Raw genomic sequence first — 27,449 nt, forward strand, 5'->3', positions numbered from 1 at the left:
ACAGGAAGACAAACTGTAGCAGGGCTCCTGTCCCCTTTTTCTCACCCTGGAGACTTCCCTTTACCCCAATCCTGGCTTCATCCAGAGGCTCCTTACCAGCTGAGCAGTGAGCAAGTGGAACCGACACTACCCCAACCCACCCCTATCCCCATTTCCCCCCACCCAGCAAGGCTTCCTGAGCCGGAGGCTAAAAAGCTCCATCAAACGCACGAAGTCACAACCCAAACTTGACCGGACCAGCAGCTTCCGCCAGATCCTGCCTCGCTTCCGAAGTGCTGACCATGACCGGTATGGGGTCTGAAGTGGGCTGGACCAGGGTGGGATAATTTGGATGCAGAGTAGGGGGCTCTGGAGTGCCCACTGCCCATTCTGTGGGGGCTATCAGAGTGCAGAGCTTGATGGCCTCTGATTGAGAGGTGTTATGGGGCAGGGGCCAGAATGGAGGAGCAGCAGGAGGTGGGGAGTGGGGGGAGGACGAGGAGCGAGGAGCGGGGCAGGAAAGGGGATGAAGGTGAAGCCAAGGAGGGCCTCTTCTGGCCGGGGAAGGATGGGCTCCAGGCTGGGGTGGACAGAGCTGCCCCAAAGGACAGAGATGGAGTGACAGCCGGGGAGAGGATGGGGAGGAGGCGGTGGGCGGGAGGGTGTGTGTGATCCGGGTGCAGGGTCCCAGGGAGGGGGGCGGGGCGGGGCGGGGCAGCAGGTGCACGGGGAGCAAGCGGAGGAGGGCAGGTAGCACAGGTGTGCGGGTCCACAGCCAGGGAGGGCAGGCTGGAGGGTTCATCATGGACTGAGCCTGAGGAGGAAGGCCGCAGACAGTCCAGAGGGCACCGTCTCCAGGGCTGGGCTGGAAGGAACCTCGCTTGCTCCTGGGGTCTGCTTCTTGGGGTCCCTCCTTGGGTTTCCCCCTCCCCCGGGGCTCCTCCCAGGGAGAAACCTGTCCTTCCTTCCCCCTGTCTGGCCACCCCGGGGCAGGGCAGGTAGGGAGTTGGGCTAGGTGAGTCACACCTTCCCCTCCCCCTCCATGTCCCTGGAGCTGGATCTGGGGCCGGCAGGGGGTGAGGGCCTGGTATTCCTGGCCGCGGGGGCGGGGGGCCGGGGGAGCGTCGCGCTGACGGCAGTGGAGCCCAGGATGACGGGGCTGCTATAAATAGCTCCAGGAGGCTCCCACACCCGGCTCCCCCTCCCTTCCCCGCGGCTCTCCACTCCTCATCCCTCGCTGGCTCCCGTGTCCCTCTGCTCTTCTGAGGGGTGCTCCCAAGTTCACCCCTGCTTGCCCTCTGTGCTCTCAGCCAGCCTCCAGGGCCCCTCCTCACCTTCTGCCACCCTGTCTCTCTGCTCTTGCCTTTCCCTCTTCTTCCTGTCCTTTCCTTATCTCTTCCTCCCTAGTCCTCCTTTCCAGACCCATGCTCCTGTTCTGTTTTCTGCCCACAGCCTCCTCGTATCTCTTACTATTTTCCCTCACTCGTTCCCTCAATTTTGCTAAAATGTGTTCTCTTACCTCATTCATTCTTGGATTTATTAAATGCTTTTTAGATAGTACCTATGGGGCAGGCCCAGACCAACATCTTTGTACTTTTAATTCTTGATTCCCAAGAATCAAGACTCCCACAGCTGTGAGTTTTTTTTAGGGGGAGTGATCACCTAGAAGTCCCATCTAGAACTGTCCAAAGCCCACCTGTTTCCTTTTTTCCCTGCCATGGGTCATTTCTGGCTTGAGATATTTCTAGGTGTCCCCAGTATTCAAAACCCCTTAGGTGGTGGACTGAGGGGAGGGGCTTTCTCTCACACCCCTTATGTCCTTCCCTGGTACAGGCTGGGTTTCTCTCTGTCTGTGTTCGTGTGGGAAGTGGGTGTAGAAGCACTTTCCCCAGGTCTCTGTCCATCCCAGAGCCCGCTTGGTGATGCAGCCCTCTGGGTTTGTAAGCAGGCTGGGTCCTGATCCCCGCTCCTGGACCACCCCCCCACCCAGGGCCCGGCTGATGCAGAGCTTTAAGGAGTCGCACTCTCACGAGTCCCTGCTGAGTCCTAGTAGCGCGGCCGAGGCCTTGGAGCTCAACTTGGATGAAGACTCCATTATCAAGCCAGTGCACAGCTCCATCCTGGGCCAGGAGTTCTGTTTTGAGGTACTGGGTGTGTGGGGCTGGGGCGGGACCAAGGGTGGGGGTCCAGGAGGGGCAGGCAGAGAGGCTTGGAGAAGGTGGCAGAGGTGGGATGTCAGGGAAACAGAAACCTCTGGGGCTGGGAGAAAGGAGGAATGGGCTGGGAGGAAGGAGGAATAGGCCAGGAGGAAGAGATGGTAGGGTGATCCCAGCCCTATGGAGTCCTCTCCCTTCTAGAGCCCCCTCTGACCATGCACCCCTGTTCAGGTAACAACGTCATCAGGAACAAAATGCTTTGCCTGTCGTTCTGCCGCCGAAAGGGACAAATGGATCGAGAACCTGCAGCGGGCGGTGAAACCCAATAAGGTACTGCGCGTCTGGGGGCTCCAGACGGCACGGGCGGGCCAGTGTCCAGGGGGCCGGGGGCAGGGGCGGCATGGGGCAGGGGGCAGGCGGAGGAGTAGGAGGAGACCCCCTGTTTCTTTTTGTTTTCTTCTGCCGTATGATGTTTCCTTTCCATAGAAATCGTAGACTGAGAGCTGACAGGGCTCTAGAATTTCCTCCAGTGCCTCTTCCCCACAAGCAGGGATGTCTCCCTAATACCCTGACAGGGGGGCACCAGCCCCCGCTCACAGTGTTTCCGTAGGACACTTAGATTGGTCAGTAGCTGAATCTCGAGACCATGGTTTCTTCTCTGTACAACTGGTAGGAATGGGGTTGAAGTAGAATATCTCTAAGGTCCCTCTGGCTCAAAAATTCTGTGAGCCTGTGTTCTTCCCAAGAGAAATGCTCCCAGTTCCGTCTGCTGTTCTCTGTGTCCCAGCTTCCAGTGAGCTCCTCTGGGGAGACCCTTGTTTGTCAATGTCCTTCTTAAAAACTAGACCCAAGATGCTGCCATCTTCCCCCTGCAGAGTCCGGATACCAGGCTCTTTTCACACTGAAACCACTGGTCATTGTCAGCCTCCAGGCCCTTTTTGTATTAACTGTAGATTCTCACCTTTTGCATTTATGCCTTTTTTTTTTTTCAGTTAACTTCTGATTGTCTTTGAAAAACTCCTCAGTTTTCCTGTTCAAATTCCACCTTAATATTTTGGGTTTATTATTATAACTTTTAAAATCTTTTCCCAATACAAATTCTATCAACTGATGTATGAGCTCAGTCTATATCAATTTTGTCTGGCTGCTGTAACAAACTACCACTAAGTAGGCTATTTAAAATAACAGAAACTTATTTTCTGGTAGTCAGGAGACTGGAAGTCAAAAATCAAGGTGTCGGCAGGGCCTTGCTCCTCTGGAAGCTCTAGGAAGAATGCTCCCCTTCCCCTTCATACTGTCTGGGGGTTGCCAGCAGTCTTCAGCATCCCTTAACTTATAGCTCCATCTGCAAAATTTTTACTTCCATCTTCATGGGCTCATCTCCTTTCCATGTGTGTCTGGTCTCAAAATTTCCCTCTCCACATAGACACCAGTCATGGGATTTAGGGTCCACCCTAATCCAGTATTAAGACATGTCAATGTGATTTTATCTGCAAGGACTGTATTTCCAAAATAGGTCACATTCCCAGGTTCCAAGTAGAACGAATCTGAGGGGAACAGGGTTCTGTTCCACACACACCTTCTCAACCCTGTGATCGCTGGTCTCAGAGACTGGGTTTTTGACTGTCTGTCTTCTTTTGGTGTCTCTGGCTCTCTGGCCCTTCCCCTTCACCCACCCTACCCTGCCAGGACAACAGCCGCCGGGTGGACAACGTATTGAAACTGTGGATCATAGAGGCCCGGGAGCTGCCCCCCAAGAAGCGGTATTACTGTGAGCTCTGCCTGGATGACATGCTGTATGCACGCACCACCTCTAAGCCCCGCTCAGCCTCGGGGGACACCGTTTTCTGGGGTGAGCACTTCGAGTTCAACAACCTGCCGGCTGTCCGGGCCTTGCGGCTGCACCTATACCGTGATTCAGACAAAAAGCGCAAGAAGGACAAGGCAGGCTATGTCGGCCTGGTGACTGTGCCTGTGGCCACCCTGGCCGGGCGCCACTTCACAGAGCAGTGGTACCCTGTGACCCTGCCAACGGGCAGCGGGGGCTCTGGGGGTATGGGGGGCTCGGGTGGGGGAGGGGGCTCTGGGGGCGGCTCAGGGGGCAAGGGCAAAGGAGGTTGCCCAGCGGTGCGGCTGAAAGCACGTTACCAAACGATGAGCATCCTGCCCATGGAGCTATATAAGGAGTTCGCCGAGTATGTCACCAACCATTATCGGATGCTCTGTGCGGTGTTAGAGCCCGCCCTGAACGTCAAGGGCAAGGAGGAGGTCGCCAGTGCCCTGGTTCACATCCTGCAGAGCACGGGCAAGGCCAAGGTGAGTGCTGGACCCTCAGGACGAGGCGGCCTGGGCATGGGTACTCGCTGGCGGGGACAGTAAGGGCATATGTGTCTTCGTGAGCTTGGGGTGAACAGAGGCTGACCCCTGGCTCTTCCTGGGCTCCAGGACTTCCTTTCAGACATGGCCATGTCCGAGGTGGACCGCTTCATGGAACGAGAACACCTCATATTCCGCGAGAACACGCTCGCCACTAAAGCCATAGAAGAGTACATGAGACTGATTGGTCAGAAATACCTCAAGGATGCCATCGGTACGGCCCCCCTGCAGGCCTTCTCCCCAAACCTACAGACACCTGGCCCAGCCCTAAACACAGCTCCTGCAGACCCCAAGTCCACCTTGCCTCAGCTCCATGCTTCCAGACCCAGAGTCCCCAGCCTCCAGCCTGATTCTGAGATTCCCCAAACCCCGGTTGTCCCTGCCCTTTGAAAGTGTGACTGATCCTCACTGTGCCTCCAACCCCACAGGGGAATTCATCCGTGCTCTGTATGAATCTGAGGAAAACTGTGAGGTGGACCCCATCAAGTGCACGGCATCCAGTTTGGCTGAGCACCAGGCCAACCTGCGGATGTGCTGTGAGTTGGCCCTGTGCAAGGTGGTCAACTCCCATTGGTGAGACTGGGAACGCTGGGTTGGGAGGCCAGGGTTGGGGGAGTCGTGTGTTCATCTGTTCATCCATCTGTCCATCTTCAAAGAGACCCGAGAACCAGTTGTAGGCAAAGTGTTGTGCTCAGTACTATAGAGCAGGCAGAGAGCTGTGAGACTTGGTCTCTGCCCTCAGAGGACCTGCACCAGAGGGGTTGGGATATTAGATATGCAGAAAACCAAGGAACAGTGTAGTATGTGTTAAGTTCCAAGGAAGGGACCCTCCATCCCGTCTCCACACATAAGATCAGAGAAGGCAGAGCTTGGAGATGAGCAGAGAAGGCTTCATGGGAGAGGTGCTCCTGGACTGGGCTTAGAAGATTGGGCGGGGTTCTGATCTGTAGAATATGGCCGGTTGAGAAGCTGCCTCGGGAGAAGGCTGTGGAGCAGACCCATGTGTGAGGGCGAGAGGTCCTGGGACAGCAGGCAGAAGTGGTTTAGTGGAGCATGTGGCTCACCTCAGTGGAGAACGGAGGGCCACGTGGCCGGACAGGGTGCAGAGAGTTAGCGTGTGAAGGCCTCACTGCCCGGTAAGGGAGCCTGAGTTCTCAGTAGGTCAGGGGACGCCTGTGATGGTGTGGGCGCCGTGCAGTATCGTGACCGTGAAGGTTAGTCCTTCAGTAGAGGTGGGTGCAGAGGCGGCTGGATAGGGAGATGAAGTCCAGGCTAGTTGGGGGCTGTTGTTAATGTGTTAGGCATGGAAATCAGATCCTGAGTTAGGATCTGGCAGGAAAAATAGAAAGGGGCCGCTGTAAGGACTCTGTGGAGAGGATCAGCGGGCATCCTCAGCTAATTGGAAAGGAAGGGCCGTGTCTGTGGGGGTCCTGAGGCCATGAGGCTGGTGGCTGGGCGACCAGTGGCCTCACTGACAGAACCAGGGAGTCAAGAGCAGGGGACTCAGTGGAGGTTGGAGGTGTGGGGGCGACGCTCAGCTCTGCTTTCCACAGTTCGAAGTTTAAGGTGTCAATGGGACATTGCAGAGGAGGACCTGGGAGGTGGGGGGAGTGAACTCAGCTGTTCCAGGGATTGGGACCATGCCTGGGGTGCCTCCATCCCCATTCCCTGGAATCCAGAAGAGTTGGGGGGTCCGAGCTCCCTGTACCTCAAGTGACCCTCCATCTCTCTCCCATCTCTGTCTCTCCCGGTGTCTGTTTCTCTTCTCCTGCTCTCCTCGTCTCTCTGGCACACGCGCTGTCTCTCTCACGTGTGTTCCTGTCCCCCACCTCCTCTCCCTCCGGTCCTCTCTCCGCCGTCTGTCCCCTGCCGCAGCCCTCTTCCTCCTCAGCCCCCCATCTTCCTCCTGCGCGCCCTCCCTCACGCCCTGTCACTTTCACCTCTGTCTCTGCACCCTCACCTCCTACCACCCCCCTCAGCATGTTCCCTGGAAGCTGAGGGTCTCTGGGGCTCAGTCCCGGTCTCTCTCTCTCTCTCTCTTTCTCTCTGTCTCCCCGCCCCTCCCCGCCAGCGTGTTCCCGAGGGAGCTAAAGGAGGTGTTTGCGTCCTGGCGACTGCGCTGTGCAGAGCGGGGCCGGGAGGACATCGCAGACCGGCTGATCAGCGCCTCGCTCTTTCTGCGCTTCCTCTGCCCGGCCATCATGTCTCCCAGCCTCTTTGGGCTCATGCAGGAGTACCCAGATGAGCAAACCTCGAGAACCCTCACGCTCATCGCCAAGGTCATCCAGAACCTGGCCAACTTTTCCAAGTGAGGGAAGCCTCAGGCCGGGGGTTGGGTGGGGCTGGCAGGAAGGTCTCCTGAGTCCCTAGAGGCAGGCGTGGGTTGGGGCCTTCTGGGTGTGACCTGTGCCTTCTGGATGCTTTGGCCAGGTTTACCTCAAAGGAGGACTTTCTGGGCTTCATGAACGAGTTTCTGGAGCTGGAGTGGGGTTCCATGCAGCAGTTCCTGTACGAGATCTCCAACCTGGACACGCTGACTAACAGCAGTAGCTTTGAGGGTTACATCGACCTGGGCCGAGAGCTCTCCACGCTGCACGCCCTGCTGTGGGAGGTGTTGCCCCAGCTCAGCAAGGTCAGCACGGGCCCCTTGGCTGGTCCTTAGGTCTCCAGAGGCTCCTGTGGCCCAGAGACCATCCCCTGAGCAGATTCTGCCACCCTTCTGATCACGTCACTGCCACTTCCCAGGCTCAGACACCTTTCCCCTTCTGAACTCTGAGGCCCCCGGGTAACAGCCCCCAGGTAAAGCTGGGCTCTTAGCCCCCAGGTAACAGCCTTCCCCTTCCAGGAAGCCCTCCTGAAGCTGGGCCCGCTGCCCCGGCTCCTCAACGACATCAGCACGGCTCTGAGGAACCCCAACATCCAAAGGCAGCCGAGTCGTCAGAGCGAGCGGCCCCGGCCTCAGCCCATGGTGCTGCGGGGCCCTTCGGCCGAGATGCAGGGCTACATGATGCGGGACCTCAACAGGTGAGCCCCGGGAGCCCCCGGCTGTGCCCTAGGAGCCCGCACATCTGTCCCGGATACACTCCTGGGTCCATGAGCCTCTCTCGAGGACTTCAAAGAAAGGAAAGAGAAGCGTTTTCTTAGAGAAAACTGTAAGGAGACAGGTTCAGTCAGTGGTTGGGCTGAGAGCCTTTAAAAGTCAGAGGAACCAAGCAACGCAGAGCGCCCCCCTGCCAAAAACATCCCTTCAGCTCCATGTGCTGTGAGCCTGGGGTCCCTCGGCCTGCCCAGGCCTGCTGCAGGCGGGAGCTCAGCCGGTACGCTGGGACCAGCCACCTGTGTCAGGATGTTCGGATGGCTCTGTCCCAGTCCCCGCCGGGACCCCGCAGAGCCTGCCCGCTCTGGCCCCCCCCCCCGCAGGGCCTCCCCTGCGCCGCCGGGCGCTGCCCGCCCTGCCCTTCCTCTCCATGACACCATTCCCATCCACCACCCCGCCCGCCTCCACATGTCCGACCTCCGCCCCTCTCTCCTTCTCTGCCTGTGCTCGCCCCTCTTGCATCTCTCTCCAGCTCCATCGACCTTCAGTCCTTCATGGCTCGAGGCCTCAACAGGTGAGGGGCTCTGCGCTCCCCCGCCCTCTTCTCTCTGCCGACTGCCGCCCGCTCCCAGCCTTCTCCATGCACCCTCATTTCCCCCACGTCTGCCCCGACCTGCCCTCACCCCTCCTCCTGCTGCCCCATCTGCCCCCTCTGCCCGGAGGCCCGGCCCGTCCTGTCTCTCTTGCACCCCTCGCACCCCGCCGCCGCCGTCTCTCCCTGCCCTGTGGCCCCCTCTTCACCCCAGGCCTTTGCTGATCACAGAGGCTCACCTGCCGGCGGCCCGCTCTGACCTCCCACTCGTGTGCCCCCTTCCCTTCCTGCAGCTCCATGGACATGGCTCGCCTCCCCTCCCCAACCAAGGAGAAGCCCCCGCCACCACCGCCTGGTGGGGGGAAAGACCTGTTCTATGTCAGCCGCCCACCCCTGGCCCGGTCCTCCCCCGCCTACTGCACCAGCAGCTCGGACATCACAGAGCCGGAGCAGAAGATGCTGAGTGTCAACAAGAGTGTCTCCATGCTGGACCTGCAGGGCGACGGGCCCGGCGGCCGCCTCAACAGCAGCAGCGTGTCCAACCTGGCGGCTGTCGGGGACCTGCTGCACTCGAGCCAGGCCTCCCTGACCGCGGCCTTGGGGCTGCGGCCTGCGCCTGCTGGCCGCCTCTCCCAGGGGAGCGGCTCGTCCATCACGGCGGCCGGCATGCGCCTTAGCCAGATGGGCGTCACCACAGACGGTGTCCCTGCCCAGCAACTGCGCATCCCCCTCTCCTTCCAGAATCCTCTCTTCCACATGGCCGCTGATGGGCCAGGGCCCCCAGGGGGCCACGCAGCGGGCAGCGGCCACGGCCCACCCTCCTCCCATCACCACCACCACCACCACCACCACCACCGAGGCGGAGAGCCCCCAGGGGACACCTTCGCCCCATTCCACGGCTACAGCAAGAGCGAGGACCTCTCCTCAGGGGTCCCTAAGCCCCCTGCTGCTTCCATCCTTCACAGCCACAGCTACAGCGATGAGTTTGGACCCTCTGGCACCGACTTCACCCGTCGGCAGCTCTCACTCCAGGACAACCTGCAGCACATGCTATCCCCTCCCCAGATCACCATTGGTCCCCAGAGGCCTGTCCCCTCAGGGCCTGCAGGCGGGAGCGGCGGTGGGGGCAGTGGTGGGGGCGGCGGGGGTCAGCCGCCCCCATTGCAGAGGGGCAAGTCTCAGCAGTTGACAGTCAGCGCTGCCCAGAAACCTCGGCCGTCCAGCGGGAATCTGCTGCAGTCGCCGGAGCCGAGTTATGGCCCTGCCCGCCCACGGCAGCAGAGCCTCAGCAAGGAGGGCAGCATCGGGGGCAGCGGGGGCAGCGGTGGCGGCGGCGGGGGCGGGGGGCTCAAGCCCTCCATCACCAAGCAGGTAGGACGGCTGGGAGGGCTGAAGGGGCGGCGAGCGGGAGGGGAAAAGGAGACGGGTGGAGGGGAGCAGAAAAGTCTGTGGTCTGAAGTCACAGTTTTCTCATCTCCTTTCATTCATTAAACAAAGTGCACAGAGGGCCTACTTTGCTCCACGTGCTGTTGTGGGCACTGTGCGCTTGTCAGTTAACAGACAGGCCTTCCTGCCCTCTTGGGGCTCCCAGGGGAAATGTGATGAGAACAGCATTCACGAGGGGATCTGCGGGGGGACTCCCGTCTCCTTGGGCCATTTTCCCTGCCTCTGAAGGCGCCCGCCTTCTTCACCTTCCCTCTCCCCTCCTGCCCCAGCATTCCCAGACGCCATCCACACTGAACCCCACAATGCCGGCCTCTGAGCGGACGGTGGCCTGGGTCTCCAACATGCCTCACTTGTCGGCTGACATTGAGAGCGCCCACATCGAGCGGGAAGAGTACAAACTCAAGGAGTACTCCAAGTCTATGGACGAGAGCCGGCTGGACAGGGTACGAGGGGCCCTCCCTGCCCTGAGCCCTGTCATTACCTTTACCCACAGGGCAGGCTTCTAGTCCCTTCCAAGGGCAACACCTGGGGCCAAGTAGTTATGAGAAGAAAGGACAAAGACCCGATCCCTTCTGAGAAGCCCTCAGTCTCTCAGGGGAGGCCAGATACAATCAGTCCATTGAAAAGCCCCTTTCAGCTCTGTTTTGTGGGTTCCACACATGGTAGATTGTCGGGCGAAGCATGCTGTGTATTAGACCGCCTCCGTGTTCCTCCCCAGGGAGAGCATAAGCCCTGGCTCCTGTGGCTTCTCAGGAGGACAGTTACTGCACCAGCAGTGGGAGCTGATCCACTGGGCGAGGGCAGAGCAGTTATACCACGAGCCACGCACGGCATCCCCAGTCACTGTCCCATGGCACCGGAGACAGAGGGGTAGCGGTCACAGGTCTCGTGTGTGAAAACGGGGTGTATTGGCGCACGTGGGGAAGACCATCCAGACTTTGAGCTGCTGGTGGCCCCCAGCAAAAGTCAGCCGAAGCTCTGGCCCTTACTCAGCAGAAAGCTGCTTGGGAGCCGTTGCTACAAGGACCCTGAAGAAGAGGGTGACTGCAGGATTAGATTATACATACAGGATACATAATTCCAACTAGGGGAGCAGAGAGGTTTTTGGGGAGAAGTAGTCTCTGAGCAAAGAAAAATGTTGGGATTGATGTAGATAGACTTGAGCTAAGAGAATATCTTTAGACCTTATTATAAATTTTTTCCAGCACTATTTAACAAACCAAGGATAAAATGTCTGTGTCCATGAGTCTGTCTAGGCTCCTGTGTGGGGTCTCCTGTGTCCAGGTGCAGGCGTCAGGGCATGTGTATACCTCTAGGTTGGGGGAGTCCACGGTCTTGTTACATCTTGAGGGAGCCTCAGCCCCATGGGAGGGGTTTCTTAAAAGTTTGTGTGTGTGTGTGAGAGAGAGAGAGAGAGAGGGGAGATCAAGAGGCCAGGGAAAGGCTGGAGGAGACTGGTGAGGATGCCTCAGTGCACGGTGCTGTGCTTAGCAGGCAGGGTAGAGGCTGGGTGGACGGTCAGGCCCAGCCCCCCTCACAGTGCGGGGTCGTGTGCCCGGCGGGCAGGTGAAGGAGTATGAGGAGGAGATCCACTCGCTGAAGGAGCGTCTGCACATGTCCAACCGGAAGCTGGAGGAGTATGAGCGGAGATTGCTGTCCCAGGAAGAGCAGACCAGCAAAATCCTGATGCAGTATCAGGCCCGGCTGGAGCAGAGTGAGAAGAGGCTACGGCAGCAGCAGGTGGAGAAGGACTCCCAGATCAAGAGCATCATCGGCAGGTGAGGAGCGGCCCGGGCAGGGCTGGTGAGGAAGAGCCTGAGGCTGAAGAGGGTCAGTGAGCCCCCCCAGCTCAGGACACCCGGAGGAGAGCCCACCACCTTCCCAGGGATGCCACCTCCTCCACCGTCACCAGATGGAGAGACGCCTTGTGCTCAGCGCAGTAAATGTCCTTTTAGTAAACCTTGACCTCTTTGCTAGCAATGTCTGAAGCCCTCAGAAATGCACCTGTTACTGTCCAGCCATCTCTGTGTGTCTGGACTGGCCTAGGCTGGGGCTCCCCACTGCTTATTCTCAGGCCAGCCTATGATGCTCACCCCAAATCTGAGCAGGGGTCCCTTAGCCACAGTAGCCCCTGATGTTCCCATCCTGGGCCGCCCTCCTCTGCAGCTGTGGAAAGGTGTTCCGTCAGAAAGTGAATGATGCGCGTTCTACCTTGTGCTCTGCCAAGCCCTGAGCTCCAAAGGAAGTGTCTCAACAAGGGGGTCAGTTAGCTTGAGAACTGGATAGGACCCCACACCCCACTCCAACCAGAGCCAGCTCCATTTCCATCCATTCTCAGTGTATTTTTGAGTAAGATTAATTAGAAAAGCTTGACTTGAAACTTTTGAAAACCACTGCTGTGATATCCTTTATGAGAAATCACCTTGAGAGCCTTCTATGAGGGTAGAGAGAAGCTGGGAATGATGATTATAGAGACCCCTCTTGGGCCAGGGGTGTCCAGGGGCTGCCGTGGAGACAGTCTCAGTTCCGTGAGGTGGCGTAGGGGATGGAGAAGCCAGATCTTCAGCTGCAGTGTCTGCGGAAGGGCCTGCTCATGGATAGAGTGTTGAGTGCTGTGTGCCTGGTGGGTGGGGCCCCCGGGGCACAGAGACCTGTCCTTGGCAGGGAGATGCAGGCATTCCTGAAAGCGGGTGAATGACGGACAGTCTCTGGGGGCCCTGAGGTGGGAGCAATGGAGGGATTCTGAGTGCAAGCGAGAAAAGTGCCGAAGCTTCTTGAGAGAGTGGCAGGGTTCCCAGGGTCAGGATCTCCCCGGGCAGGCTCCCCGCCCGTGCCCGCCACTAACCCCACTGAAGCCCGTCCCTTCAGGCTGATGCTGGTGGAGGAGGAGCTGCGCCGGGACCACCCCACCATGGCTGAGCCGCTGCCCGAACCCAAGAAGAGGCTGCTCGACGCTCAGGTGGAAATTACAATGTCATTTATCTTCTCCGTGTCCCATCCCCATCCATCCCACTGTCCTTCGTGCGGTCACTGCGCCAGCCACCCCGGCCCCATTGCCGCCGTCTCTCCCGTTGTCCTCCGTCCAGCAGCCGCTCCCGGCCGTCCCCCGCGACCCCATCTTCATCCAGTCGTCTGTGCCTTCGTCACTCCCAGCAGTGTCAGCCTCCACTCCCTTCCCCCTTCCCCATGCCTCCCCACCCTGCCTCCCCTGCTCGGCTGCATTTCAGGACCTCCAGCCAGAACCTCAGTCTCTCTGCTCCCAGACCCGAGTCTTGGCCCCAGACTGGCGTGGTCTCCCCGAGCGCCTCTCAGGCCAGGGGGCCGGAGGCAGTGCTTCACCAGCGCAGAGCCCCCGGCGGGTGCCCTGGGGCCATAGAGGTGCTCGTCATCACTGCTTCCTGGGCCCCTCAAGTTCTCCTTGTTTTCTGATGGCTCGCCAGGCCTCTTCCCAGCTTCTGGGATCCTGAAGCCCACCCCCCACCACCCGGCCCCACACTCTGAGCACCCTCTCCTGCCAGTGTTTAAAGCCCAGCCCACCTTCTTCAGCCCTGTTCCCCGCCTGGTCCTCACACCTGCCTGACCGCCCTAGCTCCCAGCCGGCCGCCCTCTCTCTCCAGCCAGCTTTTAGGACTTCCCTCCCTCCCCCAACCCCTTGTTTCCCTATCCCCAGTTCGGCTCACTTGCCCACCCATGCTTTCCTCTCCTCTGCTCTGACCTCCAGGCTCCCCCCACCCAGAACCACCAAGGCTCCTGACCCCATGACCCCACTCTCTCCCCCTGCAGCTCCTCATCAGGTAATTCTCCTGGTTCCGCTTTGACCACGGGCGGAGGACACAGGGGGAGGTGACTCCGGACCACTGCAGGTTGGTCGTGAAGCCCACTCCCTCTGACTCTCCAGAGCCCCTCCCCGGCTCACGGCTGCCCCCCACACCTGAGGACCTCCCCAGACGCGACCCTCCGGACACCTGCACAGACCCATCTCCCCAAGCACTGCCCCAGAGCACTTCCCTGCCGCCTCCCAGAACCGTTCAGGGACACCTGCTCCCTACCAAGCTCTTTACCCTAGACACCTGCACATCCCTAGATCACAGCGCCCTCCCCACACAACCTCCCTGCACCTCCCCACACCCTGCCTCCTCCTCTAATCTCTCCAGTGTATGTCTGTCACCCCCCATTTCACCAAAGCGTCCTTGGGGGTTGGGACGTTGGGGGTAGGGTTTGTTAAGGAGGGGTGGTGACACTGGGTTGGGGGGCGCTGGCTAAAGGGGCTGTGCTGGCTGCAGCAGGTAGGCTGGGGTTTCCTCTTCCTTCTCCTTTCTCCTGGTTCTGTGGAGAGCCCTCCTTCCTTCCACCCCTCACCTGTTTCTCTTCCTCCTTCCCTACACCTGTGAGGTAGACAGCATCTGAGGCTCCTATTCGACCCTGCTGGGTGGGAGTTAAGAGTGTGTAGTTAATGCAGGGAGACTTTGGGGGTCTTGGAAAGGGTGCCATTCAGATGTCAAGACAGTTAAGGGTGAGTGGAGCAAGGAGAAGGATTGAGAATGGAGACCCTGATGGATGTTAGGACGTGGACCGGCCCACGTGGTGTGGGAGTTGGCAGTGTCAGGAGATTACTTCCTAGATAAGATCATGGGCTGGTAGCCGTGTTGATTTCAGGCAGAGGTGCTAGGTTGGGGGCTGCTAATGCCATTCACTCCCCGTCTCCTGCTACCCAGTGGCCTTGCCGGGCACAGAATCCTACCTGAAAAGCCAGTAAGTGGGAACCTGTCAACCAGTGACATCACTTCTGAGAGGCTTTATTTTCTGCAGGATGGATCTGCAGTGGGCAGTGGCTCCTCACACTGTAATTTTAACTCTCTGCCTGCCCAGCCTCTCTGTCAAAGTAGTTAGTGAGCTGAAAACAGATGCTGCCAGGCACCAGGGGACCTCACCATTTAAAGGACTCCTGTGGTGAATTCTTTTGTAAAATGAATAATGGCACCCTAATTTATCTCCTTTCTAAATTTGGGTCCCTGGGGGTGTCGGGGGCACGCCTGTGTGCCGCTGCCAGCAGACAAGCAGAGGGAAGGGAGTCTGAGGTCTCCTTCCCCTGCTCTCCCGCCACACTCAGGATGCCCTGCTGCACGTGACTTCCTCTTGTTGACTCCTGGAAAGTGTGGGAGGTACTCAGTAGCTAAGAGGGCAGCTTTGCTTAAATCTTGGGTTTGGGTGACCTTCTGAGAGGTGAGGAGAACGGATTCGGGAGCCTCTGCCTGGAATGTTGTTATGTCTTTAGCGATTTGGTCAGACACAGCTCGGTTGCTAGGCTTCAATGCCCTATATCTCAGGAAATAATTTGGACAGTTTTTCTAAATCCCTTTCAGGTATTGGTCCCTCTGTAACTCAACCATTAATGTAAAAATTAATTTTATGTCTGTATTTTTAAAAGCCAAATGAGCGACCTGAAGCATAAAATACATAGTGTTGTTCTCCGCTCCCAGCAGAGGAACAGAGGCCAGAGCTGAGGGGAGGAGACAGGAGTTGGTCCAGGAAGGGTAGAAAGGGGTAGAATAGTACCAGGGGTGGGAGTCCCCCTCACCCTCTTAACTGGGAGCCCAGGGTGAGGGAACGAAAGGAACATGGGGGTGGAGAGGAACGAAGTCCTTCTGCTTCCTGGGGACGCAGAGCTAGGGGCATGCTGTGTCTCTGCAGGAGCTCCTGGTCCTTCCTTTCTGACATCAGCATGAGAGGCAGCCCTCCCACAGTATTTTTTCCTTCCCACATTACTTCCCTGAATCCTGTTCCTTTCCCCCAGTACAGTTAAACCTCTCTAATGTAGAGTGTTGTATTTGAGATGGCCACTCTGAATAAGTGACAAAACTGAATGACAGTATCTGTTTAATGAAATGCATATCTTCAGAATATATACAGTAAGTAGAACTCCATGAACGAGGCTTTTCCACTCGAGGCCCTCAGGGAGCATGTGTTAATGAGTGAATAGGATTGAAAAGCCTGTTTTCTGGTATAGGTTAAATATTCCCTCCCACAGACATGTTTCTACTATTAATTTGCTTAGCACATTCTTTCTTCACAGATAAAGGAAAACTCAAGCCCAGTTTTTGTTCAAATTATGAAAAAATTCCAATCCATGGGGGGTTGGATTAATGAGGTTTTGCTGTACTGCCTTTCCTTGTTCCCTCTGCACTAAGTTCCCACCTCAAGTTGGTGGTGGCCTGGGAGGGGGCCCTGGGCAGTGGAAGATGCCAGGGTTAGCTTGAGGGTGAGATAGGAAACTGACCTCTTTTGAAATGGGTTCCTGGTGTGACTCCTGGGGTTGAAGGCCCCAGTTAGGAGTCGGGGTAAGAGTCTCTTCTCCCTGATTGCAGAAGATGTACCTTCTCCTGCAGGTGAGAACAAACGAGGAGGATGTGGGTGGGAGGGGTGTCTTGGGGGAAGGGGGTGGGATAGTTGGTGGAGTGGGCCAGCTCTGGGGGAGGCCACTGCTTGGGGGCTGGCAGCCAGGCCCCCGCGAAGCGTCTCAATAAGTCCGCGCTCTCCTCTTTGGTATCTTGCAGGAGAGGCAGCTTCCCCCCTTGGGTCCAACAAACCCGCGTGTGACGCTGGCCCCACCTTGGAACGGCCTGGCCCCCCCAGCCCCACCTCCCCCACCCCGGCTGCAGATCACTGAGAACGGCGAGTTCCGAAACACCGCAGACCACTAGCCCACCCAGCATCTCAGACCTCCTCCTCCCTCCCTGTGCACCCCACCCTGGAACAGCACCGACCACCAGGACTGGACGTCGCCGAGGGACAGTGGGATCGCCTCCCTGAACGCCTCCTTGCGGGGCACCAGTCCCCCACCCCCACTGCACCATTTCTGGGAGGGAGAGCGGGGAGCCTCAGCTGCCCCCTTTTCCTTCCTGCTGGGGTGCTGTCCCCTGTGACCCCCAGGACCCTTGCCCCAGGACACAGACCCCTTCACTCCGGGGTGCTATCCCCATCCTCTGCCTCATCGTTCCCCTGAGCACTGGGGGACAGACCCTCACCCCCACCCTGGGGGTGCGGCACCTCCAAACTTTCAACTTCAGGGTGATTTTTTAGCAGTAACCAGAGCTGACAATCTAACTCCCCTCCACCGCCCCATTTTGGCCTCCCCTGTCCCCCTTGTTATGGGGAGGGGACCCCGGGTGAGGGGGTCCTATTACCCCTTGATTTCTCAGGAGCGTCTGGGGGGGCTCAGCACGCACAAACTCCTTCTCCTCCTACCACTCTCAAATACTCTCCCTCCCCACCCAGAACCCAGATGGGGTGGAGGGGCCACCGGGGCAGGGAGGGGGCGGCAAGGGGGAATGGGAGTTGTCTCCCTTTCTTCCATACCTGATCTGCTCTTGGCTGGTCCCAGAGCGGGGTGAGGGGGCTCAGGCCCCCCCCTCCCCCAGTGTGTTGGGTGGGGCGGAACTGAGGTTCAGGGGAGGGGTTAGGGTTTAGCAGGGGGGTGTATGTTGGGGAGGACAGACTAGCTGATCTGCCCTACCCTGACACACACAGCCCCCCTGCCCCCCCCTCTTGGTCTCTACTCCCAGGGGGAGGGGGGAACTTACTCTAGGAAAAGCCATGTCTCTCTCCCCCAGGGCAGGGGGACCTGTGTTGGAGGAGGGGTGTTGGGGGCCCCCTTCCATGACTCTGTCCCCTGGGGGAGGTAGGACAGGGCTGGGCTTCCCTCTCATCCTCCCCCCGCCCCAATCTCCCTCCACATCTCTCCCTCCCGCCAGCTCCACAATTTTTCGGTGTTTCTCTGTACATAGCTCTCTGGCGGGATAGGGGAGGTAGGATGGATGGGGTTTGGGGTGGGTCGGTCATAGGAGGAGAGAAGGCCCTCCTTGGCACCCCCTCGTCCCTGACTGCTGTCCTCTACCCAGCCTTGCCCCCTCATCCCTTCTTGCGTTTGGTATTGAGACTTCTCGGACTTCACCCTTCTTTCTTTTGTATGGACAGTTCCCTTTCAGTCCCATCCCCTACACACAGACACCCAGCCGGGGCCAAATTTATACTTATATAAAAGTTGTAAATATGTGAAATTTTATCCCTGTGCCCTTCCTTGCTTTCCCAACCTCAGACCCTCCCCCTGGACCCCCTTTCCTCTTCTCTTCTTTGGCTGTTGTAATTATCTGGGATTTGTACTGTACATATCTGGGGTGTGTGTGTGTGGGCTGGGGGCAACCCCTCTGTACAGCGCTTCCTGGCCCCCTCCCCCCCACGATTCCGTCCCCCACCCCATAAGGGTAGGGAGATGTTCTTCCTACCTGTTTTATTTTGTTTTCTCGTTCTCCCTCCCCACCCCTCCCCACCCCACCCCCAGCCTACTCTCTCCCCCACCACTGCCCCTTTTCTTCCACTCCCAGCCCCATTTCCTTTTTTTCTGGAGTGTGTGGTGAAACAGAAAAATCATGTTTAATAAACGGAGATTGTTCTTTTATCGCGGTGCTGACTTTCCTAGTCTCGGACCTCCAGGAGGATTAGCATGGTGACAGGAACTGCTTTTTGAGAGGAAGCTGACAGCTTGGGAGAAATTCTGTATCCTTGTGTGATGCCATAGTCTTGGCCCTAGAATACCGATCTCCCAACCAGCGAAACTGTTTTAGAGTAGGAGTCTTGCACAGGCCAAATTTCCCCCATGTGTCTCACCACTGCGCCACTTAACCCCAAGAGTAGAGAGGTTAAGGAACAGCAGCATTATCTGATAAAAAATTACAAGTGTACATCTACATGTCCCTTAAAAATAATTACCTAGAAATGAAGATTATTTAATTGTTGGTTAAAGTGCTCCTGTGCGGAACGGAGGGAAGAACTGGGTGCCTCAGCCTTGTGGAGTCGGCCCCTGGGCCAGCATTTGCCGCCTCGGCCTCCCCTGAGGAAAGGATGGGAACTCCCACCTCGCTGGTGGCAGGTCGGGGGAGGGAGCGTGGGATAGAAGGTGATGCGAACAATACCTAGCCCATACACTAGATGCCCTCTTAATCTCCACCTATCGGGGGCAGGCTCTACATTTAATCACTGGCATGGCTCACTGGTCGCGCCCTCGGTACCGGGTGCACCTTCTCCTCCCTTCTGTGGCCCGGGCCGGGTCTACTGCCTCCCGCCAGCACCGCCTTCTCCCCGGCGCGACCAATCGGCGTGAGGCTTGTAGGCCGGCGCCCTCCGATTGGCTGTCTCCCTGGCCCCGCCCAACTCCTAGAGGTCCGCTTCCGGCGGGGAGGAGGCGGCTTCCGGCCGAGGCGGTGCGGTTGCTGCAGAGGCGCTTTGGACGCCAGACCGCGTGTGTACCCGTGGGGGCGTGGCGGCAGGAAGGGCCAAGCGGCTGGCGCTCGCGGTCCCCAGGTGCCTGCCAGGGAGTTGGACTCTGCGGGCACGTGAGTTGGGGAGCGGAACGGCGGGGTCCGGCTCGCGGCTAAAGGACCTTCTCCTCGCTACAGGCCCTGCAAGTTCAAGCCCCGGTTGGTGTTTTGTTGTGGTTTGTTTTCGTTTTCTCGGCGGGGTGTGTTTGGGACTGTTCTGCCCGAACCACCGGCGACCGAAAAGTTCCCACACGTTGGGGTGCAGCGGAGGCGGACGTTTTTGGGGAGATACGATTGCCCTCATCCCGAGCGTCTGTGACCCCCTCTTTCCTCCACAGCCCTCGTCGCGCAGGGGCTCTCCCCCGCCCCCTCACCTCCTGTACCCGACCCTCTGGGGTCTCTTTCTTCCCCAGGAGGCCATGGATACCTCGACGCCTTTGCCTTCCGTAGCCCCCTCCCCAGCCTGCAACCCAGCCCCACGGACGATCCAGATCGAGTTTCCTCAGCACAGCTCGTTGCTGCTGGAGGCCCTGAACCGCCACAGGCTGGAGGGAAAGTTCTGTGATGTCTCTCTCCTGGTGCAGGGCCGCGAACTGAGGGCCCACAAAGCAGTGTTGGCCGCCGCTTCTCCTTACTTCCACGACAAACTACTTCTGGGGGATGCCCCGCGTCTCACCCTTCCCAGCGTTATCGAAGCCGATGCCTTCGAGGGGCTGCTCCAGCTCATTTATTCGGGGCACCTCCGTCTGCCCCTGGATGCTCTCCCTGCGCACCTCCTTGTGGCCAGTGGCCTGCAGATGTGGCAAGTGGTAGATCAGTTCTCAGAGATCCTTAGAGAACTGGAAAACGCAGGTGGTGGGATTTCATCCCGAGGAGCTACCCCTTTCCACACACTTCTTTCCACCACAGGAGGCTGGTGCATCCACTCTTCCCCTTGCCAGACCCCGGCACAGTCTTATGCTTCTACCCAGAGCCCGATTGGAGGGGAGGGGAGTGAACTGGGAGATATGTTACAGCTTCAGGTTGAAGAGGAAGAGGAGGAAGAAGATGAGGAGGACCAAGGGTCAGCAGCACCCTCTCAGACTCCTCAGTCTCAGAAAGGGTCAGGGAGTTTTCCTTGCCCTCCTGCATCCCACCCCCTGCTCACATCCACTACTCCTTGCAGGCTTCCAGAGGGCGAGAACGCCCCACCTGAGTTTCCTGCTCCTCACACTGCATTGCCCCTCAAAATCTTCTACGTCAAGCAGGAACCCTTTGAGTCCAAGGAGGAGGTAGCAGGAGGCGGAAGTCAGTCTGTAGGAGTGAAGGAGGAGACCAAAGTGTTTCCAGGAGGGAACACTGAAGAGAATGGAGAACTGGGGTTCCTACTGCCCTCAGGAGCAGGGACAGCATCTGGAGGAGGTGGTCCATCCTGGAAACCAGTGGATCTTCATGGGAATGAAATCCTGTCAGGGGGTGGGGGACCTGGGGGAGCAGGGCAGGCTGTGCACGGGCCTGTGAAGCTAGGTGGCGCACCCCCTGCAGATGGAAAACGCTTTGGTTGTTTGTGTGGGAAACGCTTTGCAGTGAAGCCAAAGCGTGACCGGCACATCATGCTGACCTTCAGCCTTCGACCCTTTGGCTGTGGCATCTGCAACAAGCGTTTCAAGCTGAAGCACCATCTGACAGAGCATATGAAGACGCATGCTGGAGCCCTACATGCCTGTCCTCACTGTGGTCGCCGGTTCAGAGTCCATGCCTGTTTCCTTCGCCATCGGGACCTCTGCAAGGGTCAGGGCTGGGCCACTGCTCACTGGACTTACAAGTGATTGCTGAGGCCATATGCTAACTTTCAGGACAAGGGAGCCACTGCTGCTGATGGATACTTATTACCCCTCACTACCACAGTACCCTAATCTTGTATCTTGTTGGTGTTGGTGGTTTTTTCCTTGGCCATACTTCGTAGCATGCCACTAGGGGTTGAACCTGCACCCCTGCAGTGGACAGTGCAGAGTCCTAAGCACTGGACCAGCAGCAACGTCCCTGTATCTTGTTCATTATTCCAGAAGGGTAGATATATTATGAATCTCTTCTTGGGTGTGGGCCTCAACCTGACAGATTTGAAAACTTGATTTCTCATCTCCAGGTTTTTGCTAACTATCCTACAGGAAACTGGTTTACAGGCCGTAAACATACTGATCAGTTGCCTGTAATAGATCTTTTCATACAGGAAACTGGATTAAATTTCAGATTAGAAGTTTTATTTGATGAGAGAGGAGTTAGAGCAAGAAAAATTATGATAAATGTTTAATTCAGTCTCTACAAGAAGTTAAGGGAGCTGGTCTCCATTCAGAGTTCTAGTAATCCCAGAGACTAAGCTCTAAGCTTTACTTTTCCCTCATCGTTGGCTGAAATTTTATGAGTAAAGGTCTTCTATACTTTTCCTTTGTTATGATTTTCTGGAAACCCTTCAGTCTGTAAATTACTTACTCACCTGTAGGTACTTTTTCAACCCCTTTATTTTGTATGTTGTAGTTGAGCACTTTAACAAATTGAGGATTCCGTGAGTCACTTAGAACCCTCTTTAATAGAGGTATTCCCTCCACAGTCTGTGCCTCTTGTCTACCTTTGACCACCTCTGATCACTCATGTTGATCACAGGGACTGAAATGTGATTAGTGAACTCAGGAGATGGCCACTGACCTAAAATGCTCTCAGGGTAGTGCCACTGCTCTGAACAAGTGGCTGAGGTTAGAGGGACTCAGGGCTGAGGTGGCACATGCTGAAAACTAGAGAAATAACTGCACAGTGGGACCATACCTCCTCCCTTTCCATCCTCACCCATATTACAGCCCCTTGGTCCACACATAGGAGGGTAGATGTTGGAATGGGGAGATTGTCGTAGTTTTATTTCTTCAAATAAACTTTGCCATGAAATCTAAGCTAACTGTGAACTGAATTGAGTCATTTATATGGGAGAGACCATGTGAAAAGAGTTGCAAAGACCTGGATGTATTCCTTATACAGCTGGGTTATATCAGTGGGGGAAGAATCAGATAGTTTCACGCTGATGCAGAGAACACAGTCCTGGACATTGGTGGACCAGATTCTCAGTCCTCACCTGCCTCTGAATAACTTCTGATAAGTTACCTTATTTTTCAGAGTTTTAATTTTTTTTTTTCTCTTTTGCGGGGTGGGGTGTTATGTACCTTCTGACTGGTTCTTTGTTTTCTCTTTTTTTAGGGGTTGTTCACATGATTCTATAATGTTGCCTCCTGACTTCATGTATTATGTGTATTGTTTGGTTTGTTCAACACTTATTACAAAGCACTGTACTCAACCCTGACTTACACTCTTAACCGTGAAGAGTTTGCAGCTACTACCAAAGCTAGATATAATGACAATGTGGTATAGTAAGTCCATGATGGGGGACAGTACAAGCTACTGTAGTGGCACAAAGGAAGCTGAGTAAAGACCTATTATAGGTCACCAGAGGTTTCACAAAGACCTCCTCCGTTGCCAGAGTGTGGCAGTGGGGATAGGTGACTGAATTGATGTGGAAATGGTGAGCATGAGAACTGCAGAGTCAAGACTGACAGCCTTTGCCAAAGCCGGTACCTCAGAAGTTATTAGGTATGGAGCCTAAAGGGGCTAAACTATGACTGTGGCTGAGAAGGTGAGTTCTAGCTGGGATCTGTCAGTCTTTCTAAGGAACCATCCCCACTATAAGGACTGTGACCACACTGGATACAGGGTCAGGGATGGAGGCTGCCACCCTTGGATCTACTGCATGCCACCCACCTGTCATTCTTTTGGTGCACATTCTGTAAGTGATTGTATCTATTGGCCAGGATCCTTGGATTGCAAGTAATGGAAGCTGGCTCTGACTAACCCTTATCAAAGCAGGAATCTGAAGGATGTGGAGTGGCTCCTGGAACAGAAGGAAGGGCTAAAAGACCAGCTTTTAGAAGGATAAGACCTGGGTCAGCTCCAGGGGTTCAGGGAGCAGAAACGGGGGATTTCTTCAGGTCATATGTTTTGGGAAGACCCAGTCAGTCTTATGTCTTGTGTCACTCATCTTAAGATAAAATTTCCCAGGAGTGGACTCTGGGCCTCAGGTCCATCCTCTGGCCAGAGTACCGTGGCCATATATCTCATTGAGGCAACAAATCCTGGAATCCTCAAGGGTAAATTGAAGATCTGGGACAGAAGAGTGGGGAAGGGGGCCCACCCAAGAACAGAGGCCCACCCATACAGTCTCCACATGTTGCCCATCTCGGGATCTGTAAAGCCTCAGGTATACCTGGCACTTAATAGATGTCTAGACATACAGCAGAATTGCCTCCTCCCTCTCCTTATTCCCTACAGCTCTTTATTACTTCCTATGAAGCCCATTAAAACTCCCATGTTAGAAGTTTTTTTTTTTTTTTAATCAAGTTATTAGAATTATAGGGAAATCAAGTTCCATGATGAAAGATTTTGGTTTAAACAAACTTAAATGTGCACTTCTCTGCCTGTGTCTTTTCCTTTTTATAGTGGAGGAAATGTCCCTTTTACTGTCCATGGCTAGGCCCCTTCCCAGAGCCTTTGCTCTTTTAATTATCCTCTTTGTCGTATGTCTTCACTCTCTGTCTCTGTAGTTTCTCATTAACAGTTAATATGTTCATGGGATTGTGAGAACTAATACATGTAAAATGCTTAAAACACTGCCTTGTACTCAGTAAACTCAATAAATGTCAGCTGTTATTACAGAGTGAGAGCATCAGTTCCCCACACTGGGGGATCGGTTCTCTCAGGGAGCATTCACATCCATAAAGGGAAAGTGTTTTCAACTAAAAGGGAAATGAGGCATACAGCACTCAGTAAGGATTAGATGTTATTGTTTTAATTACTGCCTTTCTCATAAATGCTAGCTTTTCAGGGCTCTTTTCTCCTGTCTTCTAACTTGATACACTCCTGGATTATTTTTATCCACTTTTCTGAGTTAAAGCATTTAAGTACTGGTGACCCTTAGTTTTATATATCCAGTTTTCCTAACCCCCAAGCTACTTAGATTCTTCCCCCTTTCCTTCTTTCAACAATAAGTGTCTGCTGTGTACTGGGCACTGATGAAGAAAGCAGAAAGTATCATAAGGACTTGGGCCTGGATTTTTGCTTTAAGAGACAGATGTTTAAATCATTGTGTATGTACTTCATAGATAAAAGGGAGAGGAAATACAACAGGCAATAAGATGGAGAGTAACAGGAAAGGAAGGCATACTGTACATATTTATCTAGTATCCAAAGGAAAAGAAAGACCCAGACTGTTGCCCTAATGGTCTGGGAGTGAGTGATGAGAATGAAGACAGAACACGAAATCTGGTGCAAGGGGTCGGGGACCTGCGGCCTCTATTGGACTGAGGTGCAGAGTCCACTCTGAGTCCAGCTTTTATTCGTAACTGCAGACTACAAGACTTTCTCAGATCTTATCTTTCTCAAGACATATGCCATATCAGTCACATACTCCTAAGCATCATGGACTACACTGACACAGTCCGGATCTCCTTGTGTTTACCCCAGGCCATTCCCTTCTGGGCTGGTCTTGGGAACAGTTAGCAAGTGCATAGGCAGCGTTCATGCCTGATGCTGACTAGGCGTTCCAAGTCCATGCTTTCATGATCCCAGTCATAATCCCTTCTGGGTCTGACCCTGGGGTTTGTAACAAGGCTATAATTCTAAGAAGGACATGAGAAGTAATCATCAATATAGTTTCTTAATACATGCTGTTTTTCCAGGTATTATTTCTGTGAAATTTCTCAAGGCTGTGAAAGTACATTATTAGGAATTCCCACTACACCAGACATGCAAACAGGGCAAGGAAAGTGGTTCCAGTTAAGTGTTCAGCAGATGTAAAGGCCAAGGAAGAGATAGGAGGTGTATTTGATGAGAGTGGGAACCTGGAGAGGAATGAGAGGTTGTCTTAGTCCATTCTGGCATCTATAACAGTACCACCAATGGGGTGGCTTATAAACAAAAGAATTATTTCTCACACTTGGAGGCTGGAGTCTAAGATCAAGTGCCAGAAGATTTGGTGTCATGAGGACCTGCTTCCTGACTCATATATCTTATATCTTCACCCAGTGGAAAGAGAGAGAGAGCTCTCTGAAGTCTTTTTCATAAGGGCACATATCCCATTCATGAGGTCTTCACCTTCATGACCTAATCTCACCAGTGCCCAGCCTTCTAATAACACCACTTTGGGGATTAGATTTTAACATGAATTTTTCGGGGGCATAAACAATCAGTTCATTGCAGATGTGATTAAAGAGGTGGACTGGACTATATGAAGCCTTGATTGTGATAAGGAATTTGGATTTGATCCTAAATGCATTGAGAAGACAACAAAGAATTTAAAGTAGGGGAATAATGATCTTTTCACATTTTAAAGAGATTCTTGGGCTTCCCTGGTGGCTCAGATGGTAAAGAATCTGGCTGCAATGCAAGAGACTCAGGTTCGATCCCTGGGTCAGGAAGATCACCTGGAGAAAGGAATGAGTACCCACTCCAGTATTCTTGCCTGGAGAATTCCATGGACAGAGAAGCCTTGTGGGCTGCAGTCCATGGGGTTGCAAAGAGTTGGACATGAGTGAGCGACTTAACACTTTCACTGGACTTCCCTGGTGGTCCAGTGGTAAAGAATCCATCTGCCAATGCAGTGGACATGGCTTCCATCCCTGGTCCAGGAAGATCCCACAGGCCTTGGTGTAGCTAAGCCTGTGTGCTGCAACTACTGAGCCTACACTTGAGAGCCCGTGCTGGACAGCAAGAGAAGCCATGGCGATGAGAAAACCGTGTACCTCAGAGAAAGCCAGAGTGCAACAACGAAGACTCAATGAAGCCAAAAATAAATTGTATACAGAGGGCAAGAGCAGGAGTAGGGAGACCAATTAGACTATTTCATTAGTGCAGACAAGAAGTGAGTAAAAGCAGATATGGAGAGAAGGAGATGGATTAAAATTATTATTTTTCAAGGTAGGACTGACACGCAACATTTTAACAATAAAGAAATTCTGGGAAAGTAAAATACCAAGGATGATTTCTAGAGTTTTGGCTTGAGTTAGAGGCCATTTAATGAGTGGGAGACAGGAATAGAACTTGGGAGTGATCACAAGCAGCTGGATGTATTGACAAGTGTTCTTCTAGACCAGGGGGTGGCAAGCTTATTCTATAATGGATAGCATAGTAAATATCAGGCTTTACATGCCAAGAAGCAAAATCAAGGATATATAGGTACATAAAAAATTAAGGAAAACAAATCTCCACAATTTCCTTGTATTTATTAACAAAATTCAAAATAATAATTGAGTACAAATTTTTGTTGTACAAGTCAGCTGCCTAATTGGGGATCAAAAGTTACTGTTTCCTAGGACTTCCCCGGGGTGATCCAGTGGTTAAGACTGTGTTTCCAGTGCAGAGGACATGGATTTAACCCCTGGTTGGGGAACTAAGGTCCCATGTGCTGCATGGTGCAGCTAAAAAAATTACAAGCAGTGTTTCCTATCATCATAATCAACTGCAAATGTTCATCTGTTAGTGCTGATCTGTAATGAGATTTTTTATATTTGATCTTTGAAAATGTCTTCACACAGGTAATACTGCCAGAACTGGTATCAGTCTATAAAAGCATGTCATTTTAATTGAGCATATTCATCACTTGAAAGGCATTTATAGAGTTCTATCATTTATATTCTCTTGATACTTGCCTTTTATCGTCTCATTACATTATCAATTCAGTTAAGTTTAGTCGCTCAAGTCGTGTCTGACTGCCCCCCCATGGACTGCAGCACAACAGTCTTCCCTGTCCATGACTAACTGCCGGAGCTTGCTCATACTCATGTCCATCGAGTCAGTGATACCATCCAACCATCTCTTCCTCTGTTGTCTCTTCTCCTGCCTTCAATCTTTCCCAGCATCAGGGTCTTTTCCAGTAAGTCAGTTCTTTGCATCAGGTGGCCAAAGTATTGGAGTTTCAGCTTCAGTATCAGTCCTTCCAATGAATATTCAGGACTGATTTCCTTTAGGATTGACTGGTTGGATCTTCTTGCAGTCCAAGAGACTTAAGAGTCTTCTCCAACAGCACAGTTCAAAAGCATCAATTCTTCGGCGCTCAGCCTTCTTCATGGTCCAACTCTCACATCCATACATGACTACTGGAAAAACCACCACTTTGACTATATGGACCTTTGTCGGCAAAGTAATGTCTGTTTTTTAATATGCTGTCTAGGTTTGTCATAGCTTTTCTTCCAAGGAGCAAGTGTCTTTTAATTTCATGGCTGCAGTCACTGTCTGGAGTGATTTTCAAGCTCAAGAAAATAAAGTCTGTCACTGTTTCCATTGTTTCCCTGTATATTAAGTGATGGAACTAGATGCCATGATCTTAGTTTTTTGAGTGTTGAGTTTTAAGCCAGCTTTTTTACTCTCCTCTTTCACTTTCAACAAGAGGCTCTTTAGTTCCTGTTTGCTTTCTGCCATAAGGGTGGTGTCATCTACATATCTGAGGTTATTGATATTTCTCCCAGCAATCTTGATTC

General features: G+C 54.3%; 2 protein-coding genes across 23 annotated transcripts in view; both read left to right on the forward strand.

The window, feature by feature from the left end:
- Positions 1–18,041, forward strand: part of SYNGAP1 (synaptic Ras GTPase activating protein 1) — a 32,139-nt gene extending 14,098 nt beyond the window's left edge. For 9 of the 22 annotated variants that reach the window (XM_043449315.1, XM_043449319.1, XM_043449321.1 and 6 more), the window contains 15 exons: positions 167–288; positions 1,970–2,123; positions 2,367–2,465; positions 3,825–4,451; positions 4,581–4,725; positions 4,940–5,084; positions 6,583–6,819; positions 6,942–7,143; positions 7,357–7,535; positions 8,081–8,122; positions 8,434–9,511; positions 9,856–10,029; positions 11,153–11,364; positions 12,455–12,548; positions 16,141–18,041. In XM_043449315.1, the coding sequence (XP_043305250.1) occupies positions 167–288; positions 1,970–2,123; positions 2,367–2,465; positions 3,825–4,451; positions 4,581–4,725; positions 4,940–5,084; positions 6,583–6,819; positions 6,942–7,143; positions 7,357–7,535; positions 8,081–8,122; positions 8,434–9,511; positions 9,856–10,029; positions 11,153–11,364; positions 12,455–12,548; positions 16,141–16,287 (3,657 nt within the window). In that variant the 3' untranslated portion in view covers positions 16,288–18,041. Of the gene's footprint in view, positions 1–166; positions 289–1,969; positions 2,124–2,366; positions 2,466–3,824; positions 4,452–4,580; positions 4,726–4,939; positions 5,085–6,582; positions 6,820–6,941; positions 7,144–7,356; positions 7,536–8,080; positions 8,123–8,433; positions 9,512–9,855; positions 10,030–11,152; positions 11,365–12,441; positions 12,549–13,307; positions 13,450–16,140 lie in introns of those variants that run through there. The other 13 variants (XR_006265932.1, XR_006265933.1, XR_006265935.1 and 10 more) reach the window with 13 other exon arrangements.
- A 780-nt stretch (positions 18,042–18,821) lies between these two features.
- Positions 18,822–21,821, forward strand: ZBTB9 (zinc finger and BTB domain containing 9). Its single transcript, XM_043450564.1, has 2 exons — positions 18,822–19,059; positions 19,314–21,821. The coding sequence occupies exon 2, from the start codon at positions 19,320–19,322 to the stop codon at positions 20,706–20,708; it is 1,389 nt and encodes a 462-aa protein (XP_043306499.1). The 5' UTR covers positions 18,822–19,059; positions 19,314–19,319; the 3' UTR covers positions 20,709–21,821.
- The last annotated feature ends 5,628 nt before the right edge of the window (positions 21,822–27,449 follow it).

The sequence above is a fragment of the Cervus canadensis genome, chromosome 28 (assembly GCF_019320065.1).
Source record: "Cervus canadensis isolate Bull #8, Minnesota chromosome 28, ASM1932006v1, whole genome shotgun sequence".
Lineage (NCBI taxonomy): Eukaryota > Metazoa > Chordata > Mammalia > Artiodactyla > Cervidae > Cervus > Cervus canadensis.